The following is a 23,252-nucleotide window of genomic DNA, read 5'->3' on the forward strand; positions in this document are numbered from 1 at the left end:
TTAAAGCCATGAGCAGATTTCTAGGGCTCTCAGCCCTCTTTAGACCTGTCCCCTTCCTCTCTTCCCTGTCGTCAGCCATGGCTATAAGTTTCTAGCCATGCCCCAGCTCAGTTTGTCCCTTACCTGTCACCCTTGCAGACCACATTGCCGGGAAACACAACACAAAATTGAGCTAAAGCTTCCCCCAAGGAAAGGGTGAATTTGAAGAACTTGGGTTACTTGGGTAACAACCAAACCAAATAAACTGCAAAAGGATTAAATGATGACAGCTTGCATGTATCTTGTCATTTCTAGCACTTTGGGACTTGCTTCTTGCTAGCATCAATCATTGTTGAAGCCAAAGGGGACTTCCTTCACATTTTGTACATCTCAGAATTGTAACATGGCAGGAGAGAATGTAGGAGAGAGAAGGAGATGTCAGACCTTAATAAACCCCTAATACTCTTCTTGGTGGAAGGATTATAAATCCATAGTCTTTTTGGAACCACCAGGAAAACTAAAGAGGAAGAAAATACTAAGGAGCAGCAGGGACAGACTAAGGGCACAGGCGAAGGAAAGCACCTAAAGAGGCACCAGCATGAAAAAAGGTGGGGAAAAAATTACGTTCTTTGCCTAACTCTGATCTAGGAATGAATTTAAAGTTTTCTCCAAGCTCCTGATCCAATTAGTGAGTGCAGCTTAATTAGACCAGTAGCCCAAGGAAAAGAAGAACCTGAATCGCTACCTGCCAGGTTCCTGAACACCTTGACTGAGTTTGGAAGTCAGGAAGGAATGTACTGACCTACCAAAAGCCTAGGCGAAGAAGAGAAAATGGTCCACAAGCCCTAGAGAATTACATGATTTTCAGCGTCTACAGAGAACATTGTTTTTCTGAATTATTACATGCAGACACCTCTACACACACACCCCAGCCCCTTGTTTCAGCTCTCAGCTCCCACATTTTTCAGTAGGATCCTTTTGGAGGAGCTCTTGACGTATTCCTCACATCACTTCAATGCCAACTGGTTTTGCTTTTTTAAACCCCTTGTGACTCACAAGTAATACGAGTTTCCCAGAACTGAAAGAGGTGTATTTTCCTACCGAAGAGAACTGTTTAGAACGACTTCTCTAGGGTCAAACTAACTTGAATTACACAGTCAATATCTGGCTACAGCTTCAGGGAACTTCTCCGGGAACCGGGGACAGTCTCTGAGGCCATATAAATACTAGTGAATAAAAGAGGCAAGGGACCGCTCCCTGGCTCTTAAGAGAAGTGGTGAGGCACAGCTTGCATTTACACAGCTGTACTTCTCCTTCCTCTCAAGACAGGACGCCCTTGTCCATACCGCCTACTGGCAACAACGTCCAGCCCATGTTATTCCCCCAAATATGCCCACACACCAGGCAGGGAAGTGCTAGCCGGCACCGAGACCGATGCCGTGGTCCTGCTCGCTTTACCGGCACAGGCGGAGCGTTGGATCCCCAGTATTGGTTTATGTCATTTACTTTAGTTTATTCACAGGTAAAAAGTGCACAAATATGCATCCATCACACAGACTCTCACAAATAAATGCGAAGCGGTAGCTGTAACTGCCTGAGCGATGGCATAGCCAGCAGATTGTTTGCTGCCATCCTTTCATAAATCCCAATTTAAGGGATTTAAACTGTGTTAGGTATTCATACAATTTTAGTAGTAGAAGAATGTGGTCTGTTACTTGGCCTCCTAGATTACTGTCAGGCATATATATATATATATATATATGCGTATTTTGGAGAAAGAGCAAGAGGGAGGGAGGGAGGGAAGGAGGGAGGGAGAGAAGCAGGAGAAAATGAATATTGCCGGTGGGTGCCAAATATAGTTCATGCAGCAATGCATAACATCATTATTTTCTATTTAGAGCACAGAAACAGGCATATAGCTTGCTTAAAACAAGTTGTTTCTTTTACCGGAGAATGCTAAAACTGCTGAAATTCAATGCCTTTTGGAAGCTTTCCAACTCAGTCATTTGCAATCCACTACGCTCCGTGTTTTAAATTCAAGTTAAATTGAACATTAGCTCAAGTGACTAAAAACAATGCTGCGCTTTAAAATAGTAATAATATTGTAGTGATCCCTTCCGCAGTCAGCCCCGCATCCTGCTGTTCCTCCTGTACATTTACTAATTAGGCTATAACACTCGATCTCCTTTAAAAGTTGTACCCTCATACAGAAATGAAAAAGTTGGTGGTCTTCGAAGTGACAACTTCACTTCCTAATGTACAAATAACTGCAGTTGCTCTGTTAGCAGTTCTACTCCATTTATTTAATTCCTTCATTTCTTACCACCCACACAAATGGCAACAACTCCAGGACACAGGCGAGCCCAACGGACTGGAGATAAGGAAGGGGAGGTACAACCAAAATTCTCTCTTCAAAATCACATGGAAACCAAAGTGATTAACTGTCTTCTCTTCAAACAAATGAGCCTTTACAGAACCTATTCAATCCTAAAAATAGACATTAAGTGGGATTCTATATCTTGTTGGGAATAATGCCTTGGGGATATTTTGTATCATCCATGCTTAAAAAGCAAACCCATTAGACATCTGAGCAAAACACCAGATATTATTTTAACAGCAAGAGTTATCCATCTCATCTGCAGCGGCAATAACTTTTGTTGACATTTTGCCAATTGAAGTTTGCATGCCAATGTGGTTTGCTTTTTTTTCCCCTTTGCATTAAAACGATAAGTCACAGAAAGACAACAAAAGTCTCTCTGTGACATTAATCGAATGAGTTTTAACACCCATTCAGGGTAACTGTGAGGAGCAAAAATTACTGCCCAGGTTTGTGAGCGGAAACCGAAGCGCGGTGAAGCAGTGATTCGCCCAGCGTCACGCGGGGAGGCACTGCACGGCCCAGAACGACTGTCCGACGGGAGGTAGCCAAGCTGTCCGCACCGCAGCAGAGCCTGAGCTCCTCACGCTCAAAGTGATTTCTCCTCCTAACACCACTGCGAGGTGCGTACTGCTGCTATCTCTCTTCAGCAGAAAGGAAGATGATGGGGGGAAAAGGCGCAGAGGCTATACGTGATTCATCTGGAGTTATTCCATAACCGAAGCCAAGTCTCTCAAGCCGAAATCTCATAGTTTTTCACCAGGTGTAGGCAAGGCAGTAATGAACAGCTGTACTCCACACAAGCATTTATTTTTTTTACAATACTACTCCCTAGATACCCTTCTCAAGAGGTAACGTAAGAACCTGAAGCAGTGATCCAGGATAGCTGGAGGAACCAAATACCAGCCAAGCTGTCATGGCTTTGGGACCTTGGCTAATAACTAACACAGCCTCGCGCTGCATCATGTGGATTTGCCCAGCATGACCTATGATGCCAACACTCAATTCCCAGCATGACATGAGCCTCCCAGTCAATGTCTCGCTGGACATGACTCAAGTCTTCTGAAGCCGTACTTTCTTCTATCTTCCTAGTTGGGCGTTGGCTTCCAGCAGTCAACAGAGGTTGAGACTTAAAAAGGAGTACTTTTCCTTCAAATCTAAGAGCTCCAGCCCTCTCCGCTCCCCCATATTAATATTTGCAAAACAGGACCAAAGCAAAGCCAAAACACACCACCCGTTATCTCATTTTCTATGAAAAGTCCTCTATGAAAATCTCCTATGAAGGCAGCACAGCAGACACTTGTGCTTACTTGAGGGGTCTGCAGAGGCATATCACCCTTTTTTTCTCCTAGCAAAAGTCAAATCCCCTGCTTAGGAAGTACGGACTCCTGACGGCATGCTCAGGGAAGTTTGCCCTTCTCATTTATGACTTCGGGACCTTTGAAGACTCAAAATGATGCTCCCATCTTAATAAAACCCTCTCCTGCTGCCAAACGGAAATCTTTAAGTAGCTCAGGCTGTGGGCATCATTTCAGGATGCTAATGTTTGAGCCTGGTCCCCACAAAACTCCTCTCTTTCCACATACATCCCTCTGATTCCACATGAACATCTAGGATGACTTTTAGAAATTCATCCAGAAAACAAAGGAGTCTTCTACCCCCTTCTCCTCCTCCCCCAAAAATGCAATCCCAAACAAAACCAAAACAAATTCTCTTCTAGGCTACCAACGGCCGTGAAGAAATTTAGTTTAAAGGAAAGGTTTTTAAAAACATGCGATGGCTTTTGTAATGCAAAACACAAACTCGGCTGTGACGGAGGGCATGACTACCAGGATATTAAAGGCTTGTTTTGCAGAAGTTTTATTTTAAGATTTACGATGTTCTGTGCCTGCATGTACTGTCTCCTCCGTGAACTATGCTCTGGGAAAACACCATGTGATTATGCTCAGCAATATCCTCTACACTGGCCAAACTGAAATTCAGGAAATAACCCTTTAAAGGGAATGACCAGCAACAGCAAGATTTCAGAAAGGCAAGAAAGCAGCATCAGGGGTCCTCGGTTTCTTTCACAACGTTACCTCGTCTACACTTATCTTGTCCATTTTTGGCTTCCATTCAATAAGAGAGAAACCAGCCTCAACCACTCCCTCAGCTTCGCATCACAGATTTTTCTGTTCATTTACTAAGCGGATCTTCTGCCTGACTCTTTCTGCAGCATGGAAGAAGAAGGTCACCTTGATCCGGCAAGGCACTTGGTCTCCTCTTCTGACAGAAACTAGAGTCTATTATTTGGTACAAACCTGAAATTCTAGGCTATGGGATTTTTATTTTTTTTTTTAATGTAAAGCTTTTTTAAAGTTCTTGTTGGAAAGCTTTCATATTTGCATTACAATGTACCAGCAAGAACATCTTCTAGCTAAAAAGTGTGATTGAGGTAAGTCTAAAATAAGCCCCCAAAACATCCAAATTGTAACTTCTATTGAAATTCTACCTTTTAAATTAGAGCAAAGGGTACAATTTATAGCAAGAGCTGGCACCAATGATGCAGGGCTGCTGCCGTTTTCACTTAGCAAAGGTGCCGAGCAGTTCTGAGTCCAGAATACATGTCTTGATTCGCAATTCCCACCTCTCCAGCAGTCAGGCAGGCAGACAAATTCCTCCCAGTTACCAAACACAGACTCATCCAGATTTCTTCAAAAGTCACATACGAGCCCCAAACTACTTGTCAACGTGGATGCCTCTCTAAATATTGCAGGGAATAGCCAAAGCATTCAGGTAGAAAAGGGGTTTGGAATGAAGATGTCAGAAATCCTGCTCTCCTGACTGAGATCAGCTGGGGTACGTAGTACAGTTTTATTGTTTAACCGGCAGAGCCATAATATTTTATGCCAAATGAGGATATGGCTCATAAGTTCTATTTAAGCTCTCCATGAGCTGAAGTTACAGGAATTTTCCACAACTATCCAGTATCAGCATCCAAATAAAAGCTCTCGGTGTTATGCCAATACTCTGCAGTGGTGAAATAATCTGGCTGTGGAGAGAGAATGAAAAAAGATAGCTCGATATTCGATCTACCTACGAAAGCAGAATGCTACCGCAGTCGCCAGCCACAACCATACACAAACACACACTGTCCACAGGAAAATAAGCACGTCTAGTTGTGTATACATACAATTACAAACAGCAGTAAGAATCACATTAAGTAACCATGTAATTTTTAACCACCCTTTGTACGAACTCATTCTCTTTAATTTTTTAGCATCTCTCTAGCGAATGTATTTTGCCAGTGCTTTCTTTGGGATAAGGAAAGTATTTTTTATTCATACTAAACATGCAGTATACATTTATAACGCTAATCTTAAGGAATTCTAATGTATTTAAATATTTCCCTCAATAGGTGCTTGGGAAGTTAAACAAACAAAAAAATAAATGGACAACATTAGCAGAAACATATATTTTTGAAGAATGAGTCAGTTCCAGCTGGCTGTGGTATTTGGACTGAGCTGTGATTAAGCTTTCATTAGTAAAAGGGACAGTATCAGGAACAGTAAGGCCAAAATCAACCTGCCTCCACCCATCTGCAAAGCCCTGAACTAGCATCTGACCCCAAATAGGAACCTTACTGCATTTTTCCAGAAACTGGGCCCCTTGATTCCCTTGAAAAAAACACCTGCATGCTTCATTTAGTGCCTATAAATGCCAGTATGTGAAAAGCTGTCTTCTCTTACTTATTCTTTATATTGCTATTCTACTCAATTAGAAGTTTTCTCTGCGTTGTGCCCCACGAGTAACATTTTTATGCACGACTTGCCTAAAGGTCAAAGAAATCTCTTTGCAGAGATGGCTTCAGGTGGAACAGCTGGAGGCCACGGAGACCTATCGGGAAGGTCCTCTGATAAAACCAGCTGAGCACAAAGCTCTTCCGTCATTCATCCTACCTGCTCCAAAGGTCGCAGTGGGAGCTACTGCAACGCCTTGAACTCCCAGTTTCTCAGCGTATGCTATTTTTTTCTGAGCAGGGCTAATGCAGCCTGAGGGTTGTTGCAGCTGCGGCGAAGCAAGAGGAGGGCAATGAAAGCAGAGGGGAAGACGGCATGGGTGCAGAAAAGAAATTTTCACCAAGTCACACCCTCTATTTTTGGCTCTCATGTCAACAGGGAGGAAGACAAGTGCCAGACATGAGAGCCGTTAGCTATCAGGCTACTTTTAAAGGGGGATAAATTCATGTCATTCTTTGCAAAATGAATAGGGTCACAAGAGGCAAGGGACACGCCTGCCTGAGCAACCCTCAGAGCCCTCCAGACACAGGCGCACAAGCACAGCATTTAAACTGACTGTGGCTCTTACTTACCGGCATCTTTCTTTTTGGTTAATCATATATTTTTGTACAAATAGGAGGGTTCTATATTCACGCAAGCATAGCAATTTCTTCCACTTCCTAGTAATTGCAGAAATGGAGAGATGAAAAAATCCAGTAGCTCATCTCGAATGACTTAATGCCAATACAGGATTACTGCCTATCATATATTTTCTAATTCTTTCCTGCCCCAAACGCCCCTAAGGATCGGGATTTAAGTTTGTTTCTTTCAGAAGATTATTCTAATTGGACAGATACCGTTTTTTTCCTGATACTTGATCTAAGTTTTACTTCACCTCTTATGAAGGTAAATCCTCAATTCTGTGTACAATCAAAAATAATTCCCGTTTGTCACTGGCATTTGAGCAGTGCTTGGCCCTGGAGGAAACGAATGCACCATCCTACATCCAGGCCGCTGCGGATGCTTGGTGAGGTACTCCCACAGCAGCACCTACCCTCTCTGTATTCCTCGTAATATTTGAAATGAACGCACTGTATAATAACACAGCCCATTTTCCTCTAAGGTACTCTTATGAATTGGCCACAAAATAGTATTAGTCGCTGTCTGGCGGATACCGGCTCAAGTGACGGTCTAGAACACAAACTCCCACCATCTGAGCCAGTCACAGCTGAATGGAAATGGAAAGGTATCACGTACCTGGCGTCTCCGCATGAGGCTGTAATCCCATTGAGAGATCCTGGCAGCGGTAAGGAACACTAGAGTGTTTTGTTTATTTTCGCGGTGGAATTACAAGCTTCACTTATGGAGGTACCTGACTTTCAGTTCTTACTTTAAAACTCCTCTTATCCTCTGATTAGCGTCTTATTTTCCACAATCTTATTTTCCTCAACCCAGAATCCTACGTTCTCTATCTTGAAATCAATGATAAGGCTCTATTCATACTTTCTTAAAGATCGTTGCAGACTTTCAATTATTCCTTTCAACCATGAGCTGCTTTTTTTTCTTTCTTTCTATGTTGGTTTTTTTTTTTTCCCCCTGTGTTTCTCCTTCAGAAGAGAAAATTTCCACTCGCTGCAACTTGTAATGGTTGCAAGTGGGATTGGGTGAGCGTTCCTAGCATGAATGACGGAGGCAATGTATTCATGAGGCTCCCTGATACATTGCAAATTCCTTTTGCAAAGAAGCAAAGTTGCTTATTCTAACCCCTGCTTGTGCAGCCCCCCCCGTCCTGCGAGGGGAGATAGCCCATCTCCCCGAGTTACAATAGGGCGAGAGCTGGGACTGGCTGCAGACTGCTTTAATGCCACTCTTAATGACAACTTGTGAAGATTAGGAAGTTGTCAGAATCAGATATCAGCAAAAGCTCCAGCTTGCTTTGTGAAGGCAGTCTGAATTAATTAATGGGTAGCTTTCCTTTGATATCGCTTTGATATTTGTCTGCAGCTGGATAAAAATCAACCACAAAGGAAGCTACATTTTGTTTACCACTGCTTAAGACTCTGTTTAGTTCAATGCTTTTTTTTTTTTTTTCTTCTTTTTTTTCCCCTTCCCCTTTTGCAGTTTTTGCTTTTTTAACTTCCTTGGCACAAGGCAATAGAGATAGGCTTCCGTTAATAAATGGAGTTACGGTGGCATGTTTTTCAATGACTGCTTCTCCCCGCTCCTGGAGACACTCAGGCTACGTTCTGGGAGCAAAGCCATTACTGATTTCAGCAAGGCTGCAAGTGAAAAGATGGACCGTTCCAAAAGTAAGACAAACATTAGCCTTGCCCACTCTGGCACGGCTTTTCCCATTAAAAGGTATTTAACCCTTTAATGGTATTTTCTCTCTGTTTTCGAGGGTGCTGATCACTTGCTCCACACACTGACAGCCTGAAGTACAAGCTCTGCAACTAAGGGTCTCCGTTAACTTCTCAGGGTGGGAATTCACAGCCCATTGCAGCGTCTCTAAAGGTTTGGGATGTCTACCACAACAATCAGATGAACACGTCTGTACCCCAAAGAGGTGCTTGGACCCAAAAGAATCCCCCAGTTATTTCTAGCAGCCCCAGTGACCCCAGTGGCTGGCAGGAGGAGAAAGGACTGCTCTCCACACTGCAAGGGAAGAGCAGACAAAGAAGTGGCTCTTCCAACTAAGCTGAGGAAGATGGTAATTTCTTCCAGAGAATGAGCAAAAAAATCAATTATCTCTCCGGGTCTGCAAAGAGTATTTTTAATTAGGCAGAATATAATTGCCCAAAGTGCGTTATTAGAGCAGGAGGCTCTAAATAAGCCACCCAGTTTCACATGGTGTTCCAGGACATATTATGGGGTTTCTAATGACCACAGGGAAGACAGAACGTATGTTTTCTCTCTCCTCATGCATGCTGTCACATGCAACAGCACGGGGTATCTAAACAGCATGGTTCATTATCCGGTTGAGATGGGAGAAAGCTAGCTAGGGATGCCCCAGCTTCCCCCGCCACCCCGGGAGTACGAACACCGAATGAGCCAATGTTGCCTCCCTTCGACAGCGACGCGCAGAGCCACAGACCACACAGCAGCGGTCTCTGAAAGGAGCTGCAGAGCTCACAGGGTTGGACTGCCTGGCAGAAGGACGCTGAACAAACAATCTCTCTGTTATAAAAATGCCACGAAGCCCAGGCTCTTTAGTCATAATATAACTCAGATCCATGGACGCCAAACGTTGCTATCGAGGCAGTTAAATGGCATCCAAGGGCACCTCTAATGATGTTGCTTCCTGATGCCTGCAACGTTGTTTATGATTTGCCTTTCTAATTTCACTACGGCAGGAGTAGTCAGACAGCTAGGCAGGCTCCCTGAACTAGTTTTTCATTACGAAGACAATTTTAATAGCTTGTGTCATGGTGCTAATGAGGCTGACTGAAGCACCTGTACTTTCTGTTCCGGATAACAGAAAACAGCTAACACCAGCGGGAGGATAAATAGCAGTTCAAGGGAGTGCCTGGGCTATTATCCTTAGCTAAGCATCCCACCTAAATCTCGGTGAGCTTTGCAATACCCTAGAGTACTCCAGTGATGGCCTCTCAATTCTGTTCAGAGTTTTCCGTTCTGAAGCAAAAGGTCCTCCAGGCAGTGGGTTTTGGATACCCAGCTTGAAAGCCATGTCCTGCGAACAGATCCAGCCTCCCTGAGTAAGATGTTCTAAGTTGGCCATTAAATTCTGGAGGCATTTTGCGAAGTGATGACCTCAACTGTCCGGAGTTATGGAAATCAGAGGTAAAGCCCAGTGTCACACGCCAGAACAGCTTGGCCTTTTGGGGATGGGCTTCACATCAGGGAATTTTTCTGAGGTTAAGCCTGTATTATGCGTAACTTGGTTTCCATCCCAATATTATTACACTGCAAAGCTGCGCAAAAAAAATAATCCTGAACTACTCCAAAAGAGCTCTTTAAAAAAGCTAGCATGCATCTAACTGCATTTGCAGCTGGGCTAATGTGCTCTTGCTTCTCACCAGATCTGCTACACCAGGGTAAAGCAAAAGCCTGATGTGAACATCTAAGACCTCAAACAGCTCACTGATGCCCACGCCCAGCGGCTCTGCACCTTCCCGACACATCCCAGGGGTTAGGCTGGGGCATCACCCCCCCATGTAAGGCAGATCAAGGTTCAGCCTCCTCCTCCCAGTGCTTCAGGTCAATGGATCTTCCTGCACTTCCCTGTTCTTGGAGAGTACCTTCCAAACGTTTGAAGCTTTTCCAAATAATAAAAATACTTACTGCAGCATGGACTCGTAGCCAGATATCACAATTTTTGAGTCACTGTCCTCAGCACAAGGCAACCAAGTGCTTTTACTTGCTTTCTCTCAACTCCACGAGAGTTTAGTATTTCCATACACAGCTTCAAGACAAGAAACAGTGACCTCCAATCTCAGCTAAGTCTGGTGGTCAAGGCTCTGCTACGTCAATTCGAGTTAAATCCTTACAACAAACAAGGCAGAGAGGGTACGAGCTGCATTCTCCTGCATGCCAGAAAGCTATCCTAATGATCGGGCTGTATGGGAAGGTGAATCTGCCCCCCAGCCTTCATTGAGAAAAAAGGGACAATATAATTATGAATTAAATGTTTTGCTCAATTTAGAGAAGTTACTGTCACTTAGCTGGTATTATCCTCTCCCTATGCCTGTACAACATGCCATTAAGCTGCAAGTTCAGCTGCTTACAGGGATTTCATTGGGCTCCTAAGTCGCTTTTTACCATTTTATGAATTTGGGGTTGGTGATCCAGTCTGTCTTGCACAGTAGTGGTAGACGCAAACCCAACTTTTCTACTACGGTACCTGAATTTAGTGCAAATATTGATTTTTTCATTTAAGTGGCAAAGTCAGTGCAACTTTTTTTGAGGGCAAAGGTGGAAGTCGTGTATTTGCATAATAAAAAAATCACTTCTGAGCTCGACAAAATGTACCATTAAGTGGTTCCATTTGCATAGTATTTTAGAGGAAGAAATGGGCCCGATTCACTTTCTCAACATCATTCAATGTCTGATAGTTCAGTTCCTAGGAACAGGCACTCCCTGGGAATTCTCTGCTTTCCCATCTGGTTATTTTTATCATTTAAACAGTTCTAGACTTTTCGGATCCTTCATTAAACAGCATCTGGCCATGCTATATGGGTACTGAATTAGTTTAATTTGTCATCATAAATCAATCACTCCAATCCCTTAACTAACTTAATTGCTCCTTGAATTCCCTTTCTGTTTGTCAAAATCTCTCAAAGTCACTGATATCTCATAGTCAGGCTATTATTCAAGTCATATTGGATGATTACCATTTTATTACAGGTAATTTTTACATAATGTTCACACAGTACTGACAACTTATAAGGCCTAAAGCACAGAAGGGAACTGGATATTAAAATGCTACTCCAAAAAGGAGCGTGCCAGGATATTCATTAGAAATGAGCTCAGGATGCAAAGTGAAAATCAGAAATATATTTGGTTTTTTGCTTCTTGTTGGACAAATGGTATTTTATCAGCAAGTGAACGGGGATTCATAGTGAGTCGTCACGGATGCCTGCATTTTGAAACAGATTATTCTGAAGGTTAACTAACCTGCTAAACTGATCCGGCACAGTGCTGAGATTTCTCTCCCACGTTACAACCCCTGAAGCCCTGTGTCCCCGGAGGGGCCGCGGTGCTGCCTTGCCGGTACACGCCATACCCACACCGGGGCACGCGGCGAGACCGAGCGCGTTCGACACTCAACGTGAAACCCGAGCTGGTCTGCCGGGGCGAGGGGAAGCCCCAAAGCTGACTGGCATCCTGCTGATGATTGTCGGCCTGGTGGAGGGCAGAATGAGGTGAACGGGCACCAAAAGAGAAGAATGATCTAAGTTCCTTTTTAAAAAGCAGTTTTTCATATTCTACAGCCTTAAATGGACCCTGAGGTTTCCTTACAGCCAGCGCAGAATACTTAGGGAAAAGTTTCCTTTAGAGCAGTCCTGTTTCCCTATCACTTAAACGGCATTTAATAAAACCAGTAGCGAGTCTTATAATGTAAAAACTGAAAAATCTTTCCCTCGACAACATCTGGCAAAAAAGGAAGCCATTAATATTTTACAAGACAGTTAGATCCTACAAACTCCACCTTGCTGTTAAAATTTTAAGAGCTTTTTCAAAACTGTATTTCTCCATTGTTAAACCCTTAATTAAATTGATTCATACAGCTAATGTCCTAATTTCCTGCCAGAACTTCAATACAAAGGGTTTGCTGCTACTTGGAATACGGTGTATCCCACTTGAAATAAGAACCATGTAAACCATTAGTCTGTGGGATGCACAGGAGTGCTGAGACATAAATCAGTGCAGGCTGCTAATTATTTCTGTGTTAACCTTAGCTATGAGGATATGTGCAAAAATATACATATAGGCAACAAATAATCGTTGCCATGTCAGACAAAGCATAGAATCATTTACATTGGAAAAGACCTTTAAGATCATGGAGTCCAACCGTAAACCTAACACTGCCAAGTCCATCAATAAACCAATCTAAATCTAACTTCAAATACAAAACAAAGACTCCAAAGAGTTTTAGGGGTAGATTTTACAAATGGATTCCCATCAATTCCTGACTTCGAATAGGTTCTGCATGAGATTAAAGGAGTATTTATTCAGCAACTGGGCTCCAAGAACCTGACCAACATATAGTGCTCTTCTGTTACCTTTCTGCACTCAGCTCTTGCCAGGAAATCCTACCAGATTCACTAGTTAGCAGAATACAGCACGTTGTCTTTTAAAACCAATGCACTTTAAAAGTAAAACAAACAACAAATGTCAGTGCCACAAAGGCAGCTTAAAGCAGTCCCCGCATACAGCTCTTTGACGTTTGCTCTCTATACAGAAGCCAATTTTCACTAAGCAGCAAATTAGAGCACGGGGGGGACTAAGATTATTATTACATCTAACTGAAGGTAGAGAATAAATTTAGATGGGAGGAATTTATTGGATTATTTTGTTTAGGGAATAGAAGTTAAACACTTCTAATAAAGCCGTGAGATTCTTAATGAAGATGAGACTAGTTGAGGCCTCAGCTCTACATCCCATCCCAAAGAAGCACATTTCTAAGATCATTATTACATCCAAATTGAGGTTTTCCCTTTTCGCCCTTCTGCCTTTTAAGACAAAATCCAGACCAGCGTTCCAAGAAAACCTGTCTGTAAGTTGAATAATAGAATCCCCATCCCTATGAGCCAGGATGTGAGCTGTGCGCTTGCACGTTATATTTGAAAAGACGCATCTGGAAATTAATGCTGTTCATTAATGAGACAGAAAAGCCACTTGTGATGCCAGCACCAAGAAAATAGAAGAGAACCGTCCCTATTTTGCTGATATGCATCATATATATCAATATGCCTGTATTTCTCAAACATCGTATATCTTCTTCTCTGCCTAGTAGCAATCCTATCGTAACAAGTGATATCCAAATGCATTTTGGGCGAAAGATAAAAGCTCCGTTATATGACAAGGAATACTATGACTAACAGAGAGATTATACTAATCACGAGTCAAAAGACAATGTTTGATCCTACTTATGCTGAAAGTTTTTAAAATTTTTTAAAAAATCTTTTGAATGAATTTTATCCTCAGGAAAATGATTAAAACCAGAAAAGCCTTGAGATGTCAGCTGGTGACATGTTTTTCTTCTTTATCTTTCTTTTTTGTTGTTGTTGCTGTGAAAAAAAAATATCTGAGAGAATACAGCAAAGTGCATCATTAACTTCTTATTAATTTTATAATACAAAGGCAATTCAGTTAAAATAGTGGTGCTGCAACTTTAAATTACAGAACTGGCTTGGTATTTAATGAGAGATTTAGCACAGCGGGGTTTCTGTTAAATTAAGTTGTGCCTTCACATCACAGTGGGAAAACAGGTGTATATTGGTTTAGAATTATGGAAATGTTGACTAATTCCAAGGCTTGTAATCAAACAGCAAGGCACCCTGCAATATTTTCTTCCAAGATTCTGCATTAATCATTTATGTCTGGTCTTATTTTCTTCATGTCCACTACAAGGGTGCAGCTCAAAGGAGCCGATAAAGCGCTCGTGTTTTCGTATCTCTGCGAGGGATGAGGTCCACGCAAAAAGTAGATATAGAAACAGCACTGCAGGCTTTGCTCAAATACCTACCTAAATCAAACTGAACATGCAGTCTTGGAAGGGGGATAAATTTCACACTAAACCCCCACTTTTTTGGCTTCACCAGTGCTGAGCCAAAACCTGCTTCCCAGGACTGCATTTAAGAAACGAAGAGACTAAGCCCAGGAGCAGTCTGGCCTCTATCATTTAATGAACACAGAGGTGTTCCCTCCCACGCTTCCGCAGCGGTGCGGGCTGTACCTGAGCACAGGTGAAACGCAGGCGAGTTCCAACCCCGCAGCATCCCTGCAGCCCCCTGCTCCCGCGTCTGCCGCCACTCCTCACCTCACGCTAACAAATCACCTCCTTTGCCTCCGATTTTCTTCCTGGGCTATTTCAGGATGCCTCTTATCTGACGCACGGTGGTATTGCAGTGGCAGTGGAAGGCACGGATTCTTTTGTTTCTAGGAGACACCTTATTACTGAACCCCCTACATACCGTATCTCGTTTACTGGAAGCAAGCTGACACTTGATGCCCAAATGAACCTGATCCAAATTCATCCCTTATTGTAATTCTGCCAGACGACTGCTTCCATTTGCTCTGAGACTGTTTCGCACGTGAACCCATCCACTACCGATTCCTGCTTCTTCGGTGAAAGCTGCTTAGTGGGCCAGAGCTAACGACGTGAAAATTGCTAAAATTCATATAAGGAGAATCCTGCAAATGTGAAGTGTTTTCAGCACGTGTGCTGCAACTTTAGGGCGTGCTTAAATTAAGTTATTTTGGGAGTACACAGATGCAGCATAACAGTATCGCCATATATGCTGAATGTCACCATGCAGCACATGCAAAACATAGAATCTGTTGTATAATATTTGCTGAATTGTTCTCAAAGAGAAGTAACGAATCTGTATTTGAGTCTCTTCTTTTATTAGAGGTGTCCCTTTAAGAAGTAGGTATAACAACTTGTCTCACAGTAAAATCTTAACATCTCTGGCAGTATCAGGAATACTTTTAAAGCCCAGGCCCCAGAGTCATGGGAATGTAATTTTCACGTTTCCTTAAAAGAAAAGTTTGTAACCCCACAGTCAGGACAGAAAAACACAGCTTGAAAAGATAAGTTTTGAATGACAAAGAGCTAGAAGTACCATTTGAAATAAATATTCTATTTTTGAGCTTTAGTTAAAAAAAATATCAAAAGGTACAGTAGTCTCTGTAACTGCTGCATGCTTGTCAGCTGTACAAAAGCAGAGGAGAAAATGATGCCCTGCTCAAATAAGATGCAATGCAGAGCCGAGCCGGCTTTGCCACCTGTGCATGGGGCGGTCAGGGAAGGAGTCTGCCCCTCCGAGCCACCCGCTGGGATAACGCAGATCACCATGTCGTCTCTCAAACACGATCAGCCGTGATCTCTCAAACACAGCAGCCAGCTTACGGGGCTCAGGGAAGAACGGAGGAGCAAATGAAAGGACCCTCTCTGCTTCTAAGCGGGGCGATGTATAGATCTCGTGGTAGAGCTTCAGGGTAGGGTCCCACACCCCACCTGGACTCAGGGATGCTGGCGGGGCAGGTGCTGCTCCAGCAGCTTGGAACCACCTCCTCTGGAGCGTCCATCCTACCCAGCCAGTCAGCACAGCTGCTTGACTCAAGGCGTGTTGGAGAGCAATTCCACAACGAGTTGGGTTAACTGCAACATTAGCTGAATTGGGTTAGAGCCCTTCATCCAAGGGCTCGGCATTTTCTGGCAGTGGGGATGGGAACCCACAGCTGGGGCTGCAGAGCTAGAGGATGCTGTGAGTCTTCCCTCAGAGCCTTCCTTTCTCTCTGAGGATGGCATAGCCATCCTCTACGTCCTCAAAAGCGAAGTCTGACACCGGGAGGTTTGTAAGGTCCAGTTGCAAGGTCCAGGTGATGGTAAAAATCACTTGAATCTGAAGTGGCACCATTTTTATTTTCCTGTAGCTGGCCTATCTCTGCAGATTTTGTGCCACCCCTTCCAGCATCTTCACTTGCAAACAACAGAGGATTCCCATTTTACCTCTGTGAATGAGCAGGACTAACTATCTAACATACTTCCCTACGCTGGTCATTTCCATGACAGATGAGGTGGCTTTCCTAACAGGAGTTGCATAAAGTGAGTTGGCCAAATGTGAATTTTTCAAACACATAGTGTCCAATTTCACATACAGCACACAGGAAATAAAGGAGCTATTGGCCATATAACTGTCAGTCCAACCAATATGATATGTATTTATACAGCGTTGTACACATTTATTTATTTTTGAGTCTGTAACCATACACTCCAACCACTGAACACTTCCCCTACGTTAAGAGGGGATATACCTCCATCCTTTATATTTTTCCTTTCACATCCCCAAATATTTGGCTACATTCAGGAGAAGAAAAGAAAACATTAGAACAAGAAGATTTCAGAGCTAAGTCATGCAATTACCAGTGATGTACCTCTCTGTCTGAACTACTGTAGGATAACACAAGCTACGGTTTGTACAACGCAACCACAACTGTTTTGACCACCGGTGTGATGTATCGGTGAGAACAGATTGCTAAGGAGAGGTGGTGGCAGGGAACAGGGTGACGCTGTGCACGCCACTACGTGGTATCAGGCTGTATGGTACCCTGATGTGCAGCCCCCGCACCAAGGCAGTCAGGTTCTTCAGCAACTGAGTGGATAAAGGCTGCATTTAACAAGGCTGGCTGCATTTTGTCTTTTCCTCTTCTCTCCCTTTCCAAACTAGAAGCCCCAGTGGTGCAGTGTTTTTCTGCCATATGTTTATTCCCTTTCCCTCCCTCCCTCCCTCTTAAATAAAAAAAAATAAAATATTGAATCTACCTTGCACTTCAGTAACTGCCTCTAGTCAGCAGGAATCAGCACTGTTTCCAGCCAAGGGACTTTCTACAGAAGAGCAACTGCCTTTTGAGATGATGCCATTGCTACGGGACTGGCACCGTTACAGGACAGACCATCAGGTTCAGCCACCCCCCCTTGAAGACATCAAGGTCATTTGGGGCACCGAGCAGCATCTTGAGCAAAAGGGCTATTTTTCTGGCGATAAAATAATTAGGATCAAAAAGTAAATGTACTCACCCCAGGTAAAGTTTTAATATTGTGCAGTGCATTCTGTGCCTCAAGAGCAGCTTTTCTTGTATAAAATGTTACGAAACAACAACCTATAGAGAGAAATGAAAAGCTTTCAGAAATTAGTGAGTATGATTTGTGAGAGTACAATAGGGAGGGAGAAAAAACAGTGGTTGAACAACACATTATGAAAGCTGGAAATGTGAATTACCATGAGGCTGCCTGAATGACATGAATAAAAGAAAGCTTGTATGGTTTAAAATAAAAAGTCACCCCCTGTGCATTGCATCTATAGCACACCTACATTGTTAGTGAACTGTAATCACTTAGAAATTAAGTTAACCAAAATCCAATTGGCTTTGTACAGCGTAAATAAGGTTATATTTTTCTGAAGGCTCCCCATTATACTTCGAATATAAGCAACGTGGCAAGCTCAAGCTGCAGGAATTCATTGTTGCATCCCAGGCGGAATATCAGGTTAAAGCTGGACCTTATTTTAAGGGCCTTATATGCAAGAGCTAAGGTTTGCTCCCCACCATTTGAAACCCGTTAGGACTGGAGGTAGGACGCTCATCTCAGTTGCAGGAAGGAAGATAAGCTCCAGGAGAATTCACCACTGGTGGGACAGCGGGGGCTGCTGACGGTTGGCAGCACTAAGTGAGGCTGCATCCGCCTAACCTTCCGTAAAGCAGACAGTTTTGGTTTCCTTAATCCCTTCTTTATCCCTTTGGCAGCATGGTGCAGCTACGTGGTCTGTGGGACCAAACACAAGTTGTTGCCGCATTCTCCATTGCAAAGATGGAAAGGAACTCCTCCTGCAGCACACGCAACCCCGGCAGCTCAACACCGGCCCCAGGGCGAGGTCAGGGCTCACAGATAGGTCCTCAGGGGACAGCTATAACACGATAGGCACGGCACAACGAAACGAGGACCAAAATTTGACTTGCTGCAGTCTGTAATGTCCCACAATAATGAAGTCTGCTCCCAGCGATGCACAGGGCACGTGCAGAGAGCTTACTGCGGGAGGACCTTGCACCCACCTGGCAGGTGGGACGCTCAACACGCCTATCCCAGCTTGTGACTTCAACTTTGCTTCCAGCAGGAGGGAAACCACTTCGAGAGCAGCACTTGTGTGCATAACACAAGATTGCAGGTATAGACACAAGGAAAATTCACTTAAACAGCCCCCACCCAACACAGTAAATCAGTGATGTACACACACCCTTAGAGTCTAATCTGCTGCTGCTCTGGCCGTAAGGGTAAGGCTGAAGAGGGACATGGGCAGCTCCTGCTTCGGAGCCACGCCACACTAGGAAGAGACTCCAAAACTCCTATGGAGCTATGGAACCCCAGCTGCAGATGGGGTGCTCTGTGACCCAGCCACAACAAGGAGAGGGAAAATGTGCTGGGTAATGGTGGTTGGAAGGCAGAAGTAGCTACTGAAGCAAAAAACATACTTCGTATCAAAGAGGATGATGCCAATTTTACTGATGAATCAGAAAACAATCCTTTTCTCTTAATCACAGATAGTTGCAACTCCAGAGAAATGCCAAAACCAAACAGTAAATAGAAGAAACGCTGGCTCTCGAGCCTCAGTGTTGCCTCAGAGCGTGACACAGATAAAATTAATCCGTCCTTCAGGCAGTGAGCAAAGCTGTTGCTTGCACCGGCTCCCTAATATTGACCAAGGTGAAACATCACGTCCCACCCTGCTTTTGTTCAACCTCGCAGCATCCCCGTAACAGCAAAGGAGACCTAGGGAAGAGTGTGCCCAGGAGAACACAGCCAGCAAACCTCTCCAGTAACCGTGTGGAGGTGGCCCATAGCACACCTTGGGAGGAAGGGCTGAAGCCAGAACTGCCCCTTCGCTGCTTCTCGCTTGGCTCAAGCCATGCGTTGTGCTGTGAGCCCTTCTTGCAGCTTTGCAGCTGGGCCAGCGACGACCATCACCTTTAGACCTAGCAAAGGTAATCATGTATTCCCAGCTGGAATACAGTAAGTACACCTCTCAGTGCCTAAAGGGGGCTTACAGGAAGGATGGGGAGGGACTCTTTATCAGGGAGTGTAATGACAGGACACGGGGTGACGGTTTCAAACTGAAGGAGGGTAGATTTAGATTGGATATTAGGAAGGAATCCTTTACTGTGAGGGTGGTGAGACACTGGCCCAGGTTGCCCAGAGAGGCTGTGGCTGCCCCATCCCTGGAGGTGTTCAAGGCCAGGCTGGATGGGGCTTTGAGCAGCCTGGTCTAGTGGGAGGTGTCCCTGCCCAGGGCAGGGGGGTGGAACGAGATGAGCTTTAAAGTCCTTTCCAACCCGAACCACTCTAGTGATTCTGTGATTCTAAGTTTATCCCTCACACTTGCAGGCAACACAATACACGGACAGGCAGGTAATGCAGACTTAACGCAGCTGGGAGAAACATTTTTCACATTGCCAACAGGTTCCTTAAATTTCACAGTTTACAATAGGGACAGTTTAATAATTATTTCAGTGAGCTGAACATCGTTTGGCAGAGATGAGTGTTACAGATAGCCACAGCCTTTTAAGGTTTGTGCTTCCTCTGAGAGTTTCTAAACCTTCTATTTCACTAGCAAATTCTGAAAATTTAAATTATTTTACTCCGGAATCAAAACGGCAAACAAATCCAAGTTTGTGACATTTAGTAGCGTGACTTTGAGAAAGCATTGTGATGTTTTCCTATCCTGCCACGCCAGCTCCAAGGTCTATCTTCTATTGTTTCTTCATTTTGTTTATTATCTTTTTAATATAAAGCTTTTTAACCAGGAGAGAGGATTCAGAGGGGAAAATATCAAGCAGTAGTCATGACTTTGCAATTGTGACGTCCTTTGCCATGGGTCCAAAGAGTTTCATTTTAGATTTCAGCTCTGTGGGTTTATTCCGATACGGGGAAATTTGAAATCTATTGGTTTATCATTCTTGGCACTACTTGAAAGAACGGCACTTGAAAGATGAATATGCTGTGAAATACCCTTTAACTAGTCATTTTTGGGAAGTAATAGTGCAGGAGAGAAAAATGTCTCTGTGAATGAGGACTGGGAGAAAACAGTAGCCTAATGGGAAATGTGCAGATGTTTCAGGCAGGTCATTGGACCTTGACAAAAATGGAGACTTCTAAGCTCACGGGCCAATGCATCTGAAAATGCACATGGATAAAATCCATCTCTGGACTCATTTTGCTTGTATCTTCTTAAAAAGCCACATCAAACCAAGAGAGGGTTTGCTGTGCTTTGAAGAGAGCATGGGCACCAGTGGTGGACGCCTGGTTCTGAAGCTATCTGCTAAAGAGGTCAGGGCTGGACTAAAAAAAGAAAATAAGAAAATGCAGAAGAACAGAAAAGGCAAAAGTGCACATGGTGCCGAAGGAAACGCTATAGCTCGTCCCATGGACTCTCCAGAGGTGCTCGCTGCCAAGTTACGCAAACCGCTGCAGCTCCAATGGGTTGGCTTTGAAGATGCCTCCAGTGAAAATCCCTTTGGCTCAGTACCACCCCCCGTTGGAGAAAGTACCAAATTCAGTCCTTTCTGCCAAAATACTGGAAGGGAAGACACCTGTGTAAGAGCACAGAGCTACTCTGTGCTTTAGGACTGGTAGCTGGCCCCTGCTGAAAGACAACTAGGAAATGACTTTTCTTCCTCCATTTTCCCTAAGAAAATGTAATATTGGCAAAGACAAAACAGTGACACCACTGGGAAAGAAAAAGTACATTTCCTACTAAGAGAAAGGAAAAAAAAACCCCAACCCTCCTCTCTCCAGCCCCTTGCACACATAATTTTGTCTTCGTCACCCACAAACTTGACAGCAGCCTGAACCACAACTAAACTTTTCTGACGTCCAAATAACTGAAAGCCTGACTGATAACCTCCTCCCCTCCTCGTCAGGACAACTTAAAGGGTGAATTGGTTTGTGGACACGGTTCTGCCGATCCTCAACAGCCTGAAATACAGCCCGGTTTAACTCCATGTGGGCTACTACCTCCTTCTTGAGCAAAGAAACGGGAGTTTGTGCTGCCAGTCAGTGCCTCCAAAGCAGCGAATTTGCCTTTTGGTACGCCGGTCGTGCTCTACTTGGAACCGGTATTTACTACAGTGTCAGACATCTCTTCTTTGTACCTAAAAAAAATACTGAATGAATCATGCGGATCCCTCCAGTCCCTTAAGGACATCGGCAACAACTTCATGGCTATCCTGCCAGATGCTTGAACAGACTGAATAAAACCTGCCACCCCGCGCTGCACAGCGTCTGATAGCAACAAATGGGATGCCTGAGAAACAAAGGCAGAAACCAGCCCTACTTCTCAAAGCATCTGACGAGAAAACGCTGCGCTGTGTACACTACAATGATCAGCTGCAACACCTCATTAAAAAAAAAGGAAAAGATCCCTGATTTCAGCTTGTTTTCTCTCTCTTCTTTTTTTTTTTCTTTTTTTTTTCAAAGGAAATTTAGTGCCAGAAAAAGACCTCAAGGCCTCAGCCATTGGGAGAGAGTTGACACATTCAATTCTCCGCGACACATTCAATTCACAAGCCCCTGCTCAGGCTGCCAAAGGCACCAATTAGCACCAGTGGTGGAGATTTTATTTATTTAATTTCCACGGAAACCTGTTTAGCAAGACGCCGACAGGGGCAAACAGCCTTGCGTATGGCTAGAATCAGCTTTACTCGAGTCGCTGTCAAAGATGGCAGCAATGGATTTCATGGGGATCGTGCAGCCACGGCTTCACTAAAGCAACCATTCAGAAGTCAGGGATGGGCAAAAAAAGAGGAAATGGTGTACCCAGGAATTTCTGCTGGCAGCGAACCTGGGTTTCTGGAGGACATCTGTGTGCGTTGTGGAATTATGACAAATTACAGTGTTTTCACCCAGAAACTTCAAAAAAATGCCATTCCTCCCACGAGCAAGAGGATTTTTTTTTCCGAAGAGCTGTTAGGGACCTCCTGTCAAGGGACTCCTCCTCCCGTGCGACTTCTGCTCTACGACTCAAATCAGCCACCTGTGAAACCCTTGCCCCCACCCACCCAGCAGAGCAGACGGGGCTTTGTTAGCCTGCAAGATACAGCCGTACGACATCGCGAGGAGCTCCGTCGCGTCGTTATTTTTATCGCTTTCTCCCAATTCAAGCACAGGCTAATTACTCCGTGAGAGCTGTTTACATTCCTAATTTTGAACAACTAACAAAAGGAAGCTCTCCTCCACTCGGAGATGTGGCTTACCCAGTCCTTGCTGGCTTTTAACGGCACTGGGATCTGTTTAAGAGGCTTAATCTCTCAGCCAGGATTTCATGCTTGAATGAATACGGCAACCTCCATCTTGCTTCGAGTCTCTTAGAGCTCCCTAAACTGAGTATGCGGTTCCGAGGTTACAGTCGCCAGGAATTACACACGTCCAACCAATATGAGACAATAACCCTTGGACGTGGGCAGGAATTAAAACACGTTATTCTACAAGATGCTCTGAGGTTTTGATTTACTTGAAGAGAAACGTGCTGCAATTTCCCAGGCCTGAAAATTTAACTTTCGGGAACTAAAAGAGAAAAGATACAGGACAAAAAAAAAAAAAAAAAAAAAAAAAATCCCTTATATTCTTTTGTCTGATTTATGAGTTTCTATAGTTTTCAACTGTCAAAATTTGTCAGTGTGGATCTCTCCTGCGTTGTGCATATTATCACCTGCTGCCAGTATCTGAACCCTAACCATAGGGTATAGAAATACAAGAGCTTATCAGTGCGCCTGCAAAGCCTGCAACAACTTAAAAGTATGAAATTTGCTTTACCTTCTAGACTAATAAAATAAACACTTCAAAACAGCTATAATGATTATCTGATGATTGAACTCTGTATTCTTTTAGCAAGTAATGGAAT

At 43.9% G+C, this 23,252-nt stretch overlaps 1 protein-coding gene across 14 annotated transcripts in view; it reads right to left on the minus strand.

The window, feature by feature from the left end:
• Positions 1 to 23,252, minus strand: part of CELF2 (CUGBP Elav-like family member 2) — a 561,996-nt gene that overhangs the window by 83,169 nt on the left and 455,575 nt on the right. For all 14 annotated transcript variants that reach the window (XM_063323650.1, XM_063323640.1, XM_063323637.1 and 11 more), the window contains one exon: positions 17,381 to 17,463. In XM_063323650.1, the coding sequence (XP_063179720.1) occupies positions 17,381 to 17,463 (83 nt within the window). The remainder of the gene's footprint in view (positions 1 to 17,380; positions 17,464 to 23,252) is intronic.

This window comes from Chroicocephalus ridibundus, chromosome 1, assembly GCF_963924245.1.
Source record: "Chroicocephalus ridibundus chromosome 1, bChrRid1.1, whole genome shotgun sequence".
NCBI classification, from domain to species: domain Eukaryota; kingdom Metazoa; phylum Chordata; class Aves; order Charadriiformes; family Laridae; genus Chroicocephalus; species Chroicocephalus ridibundus.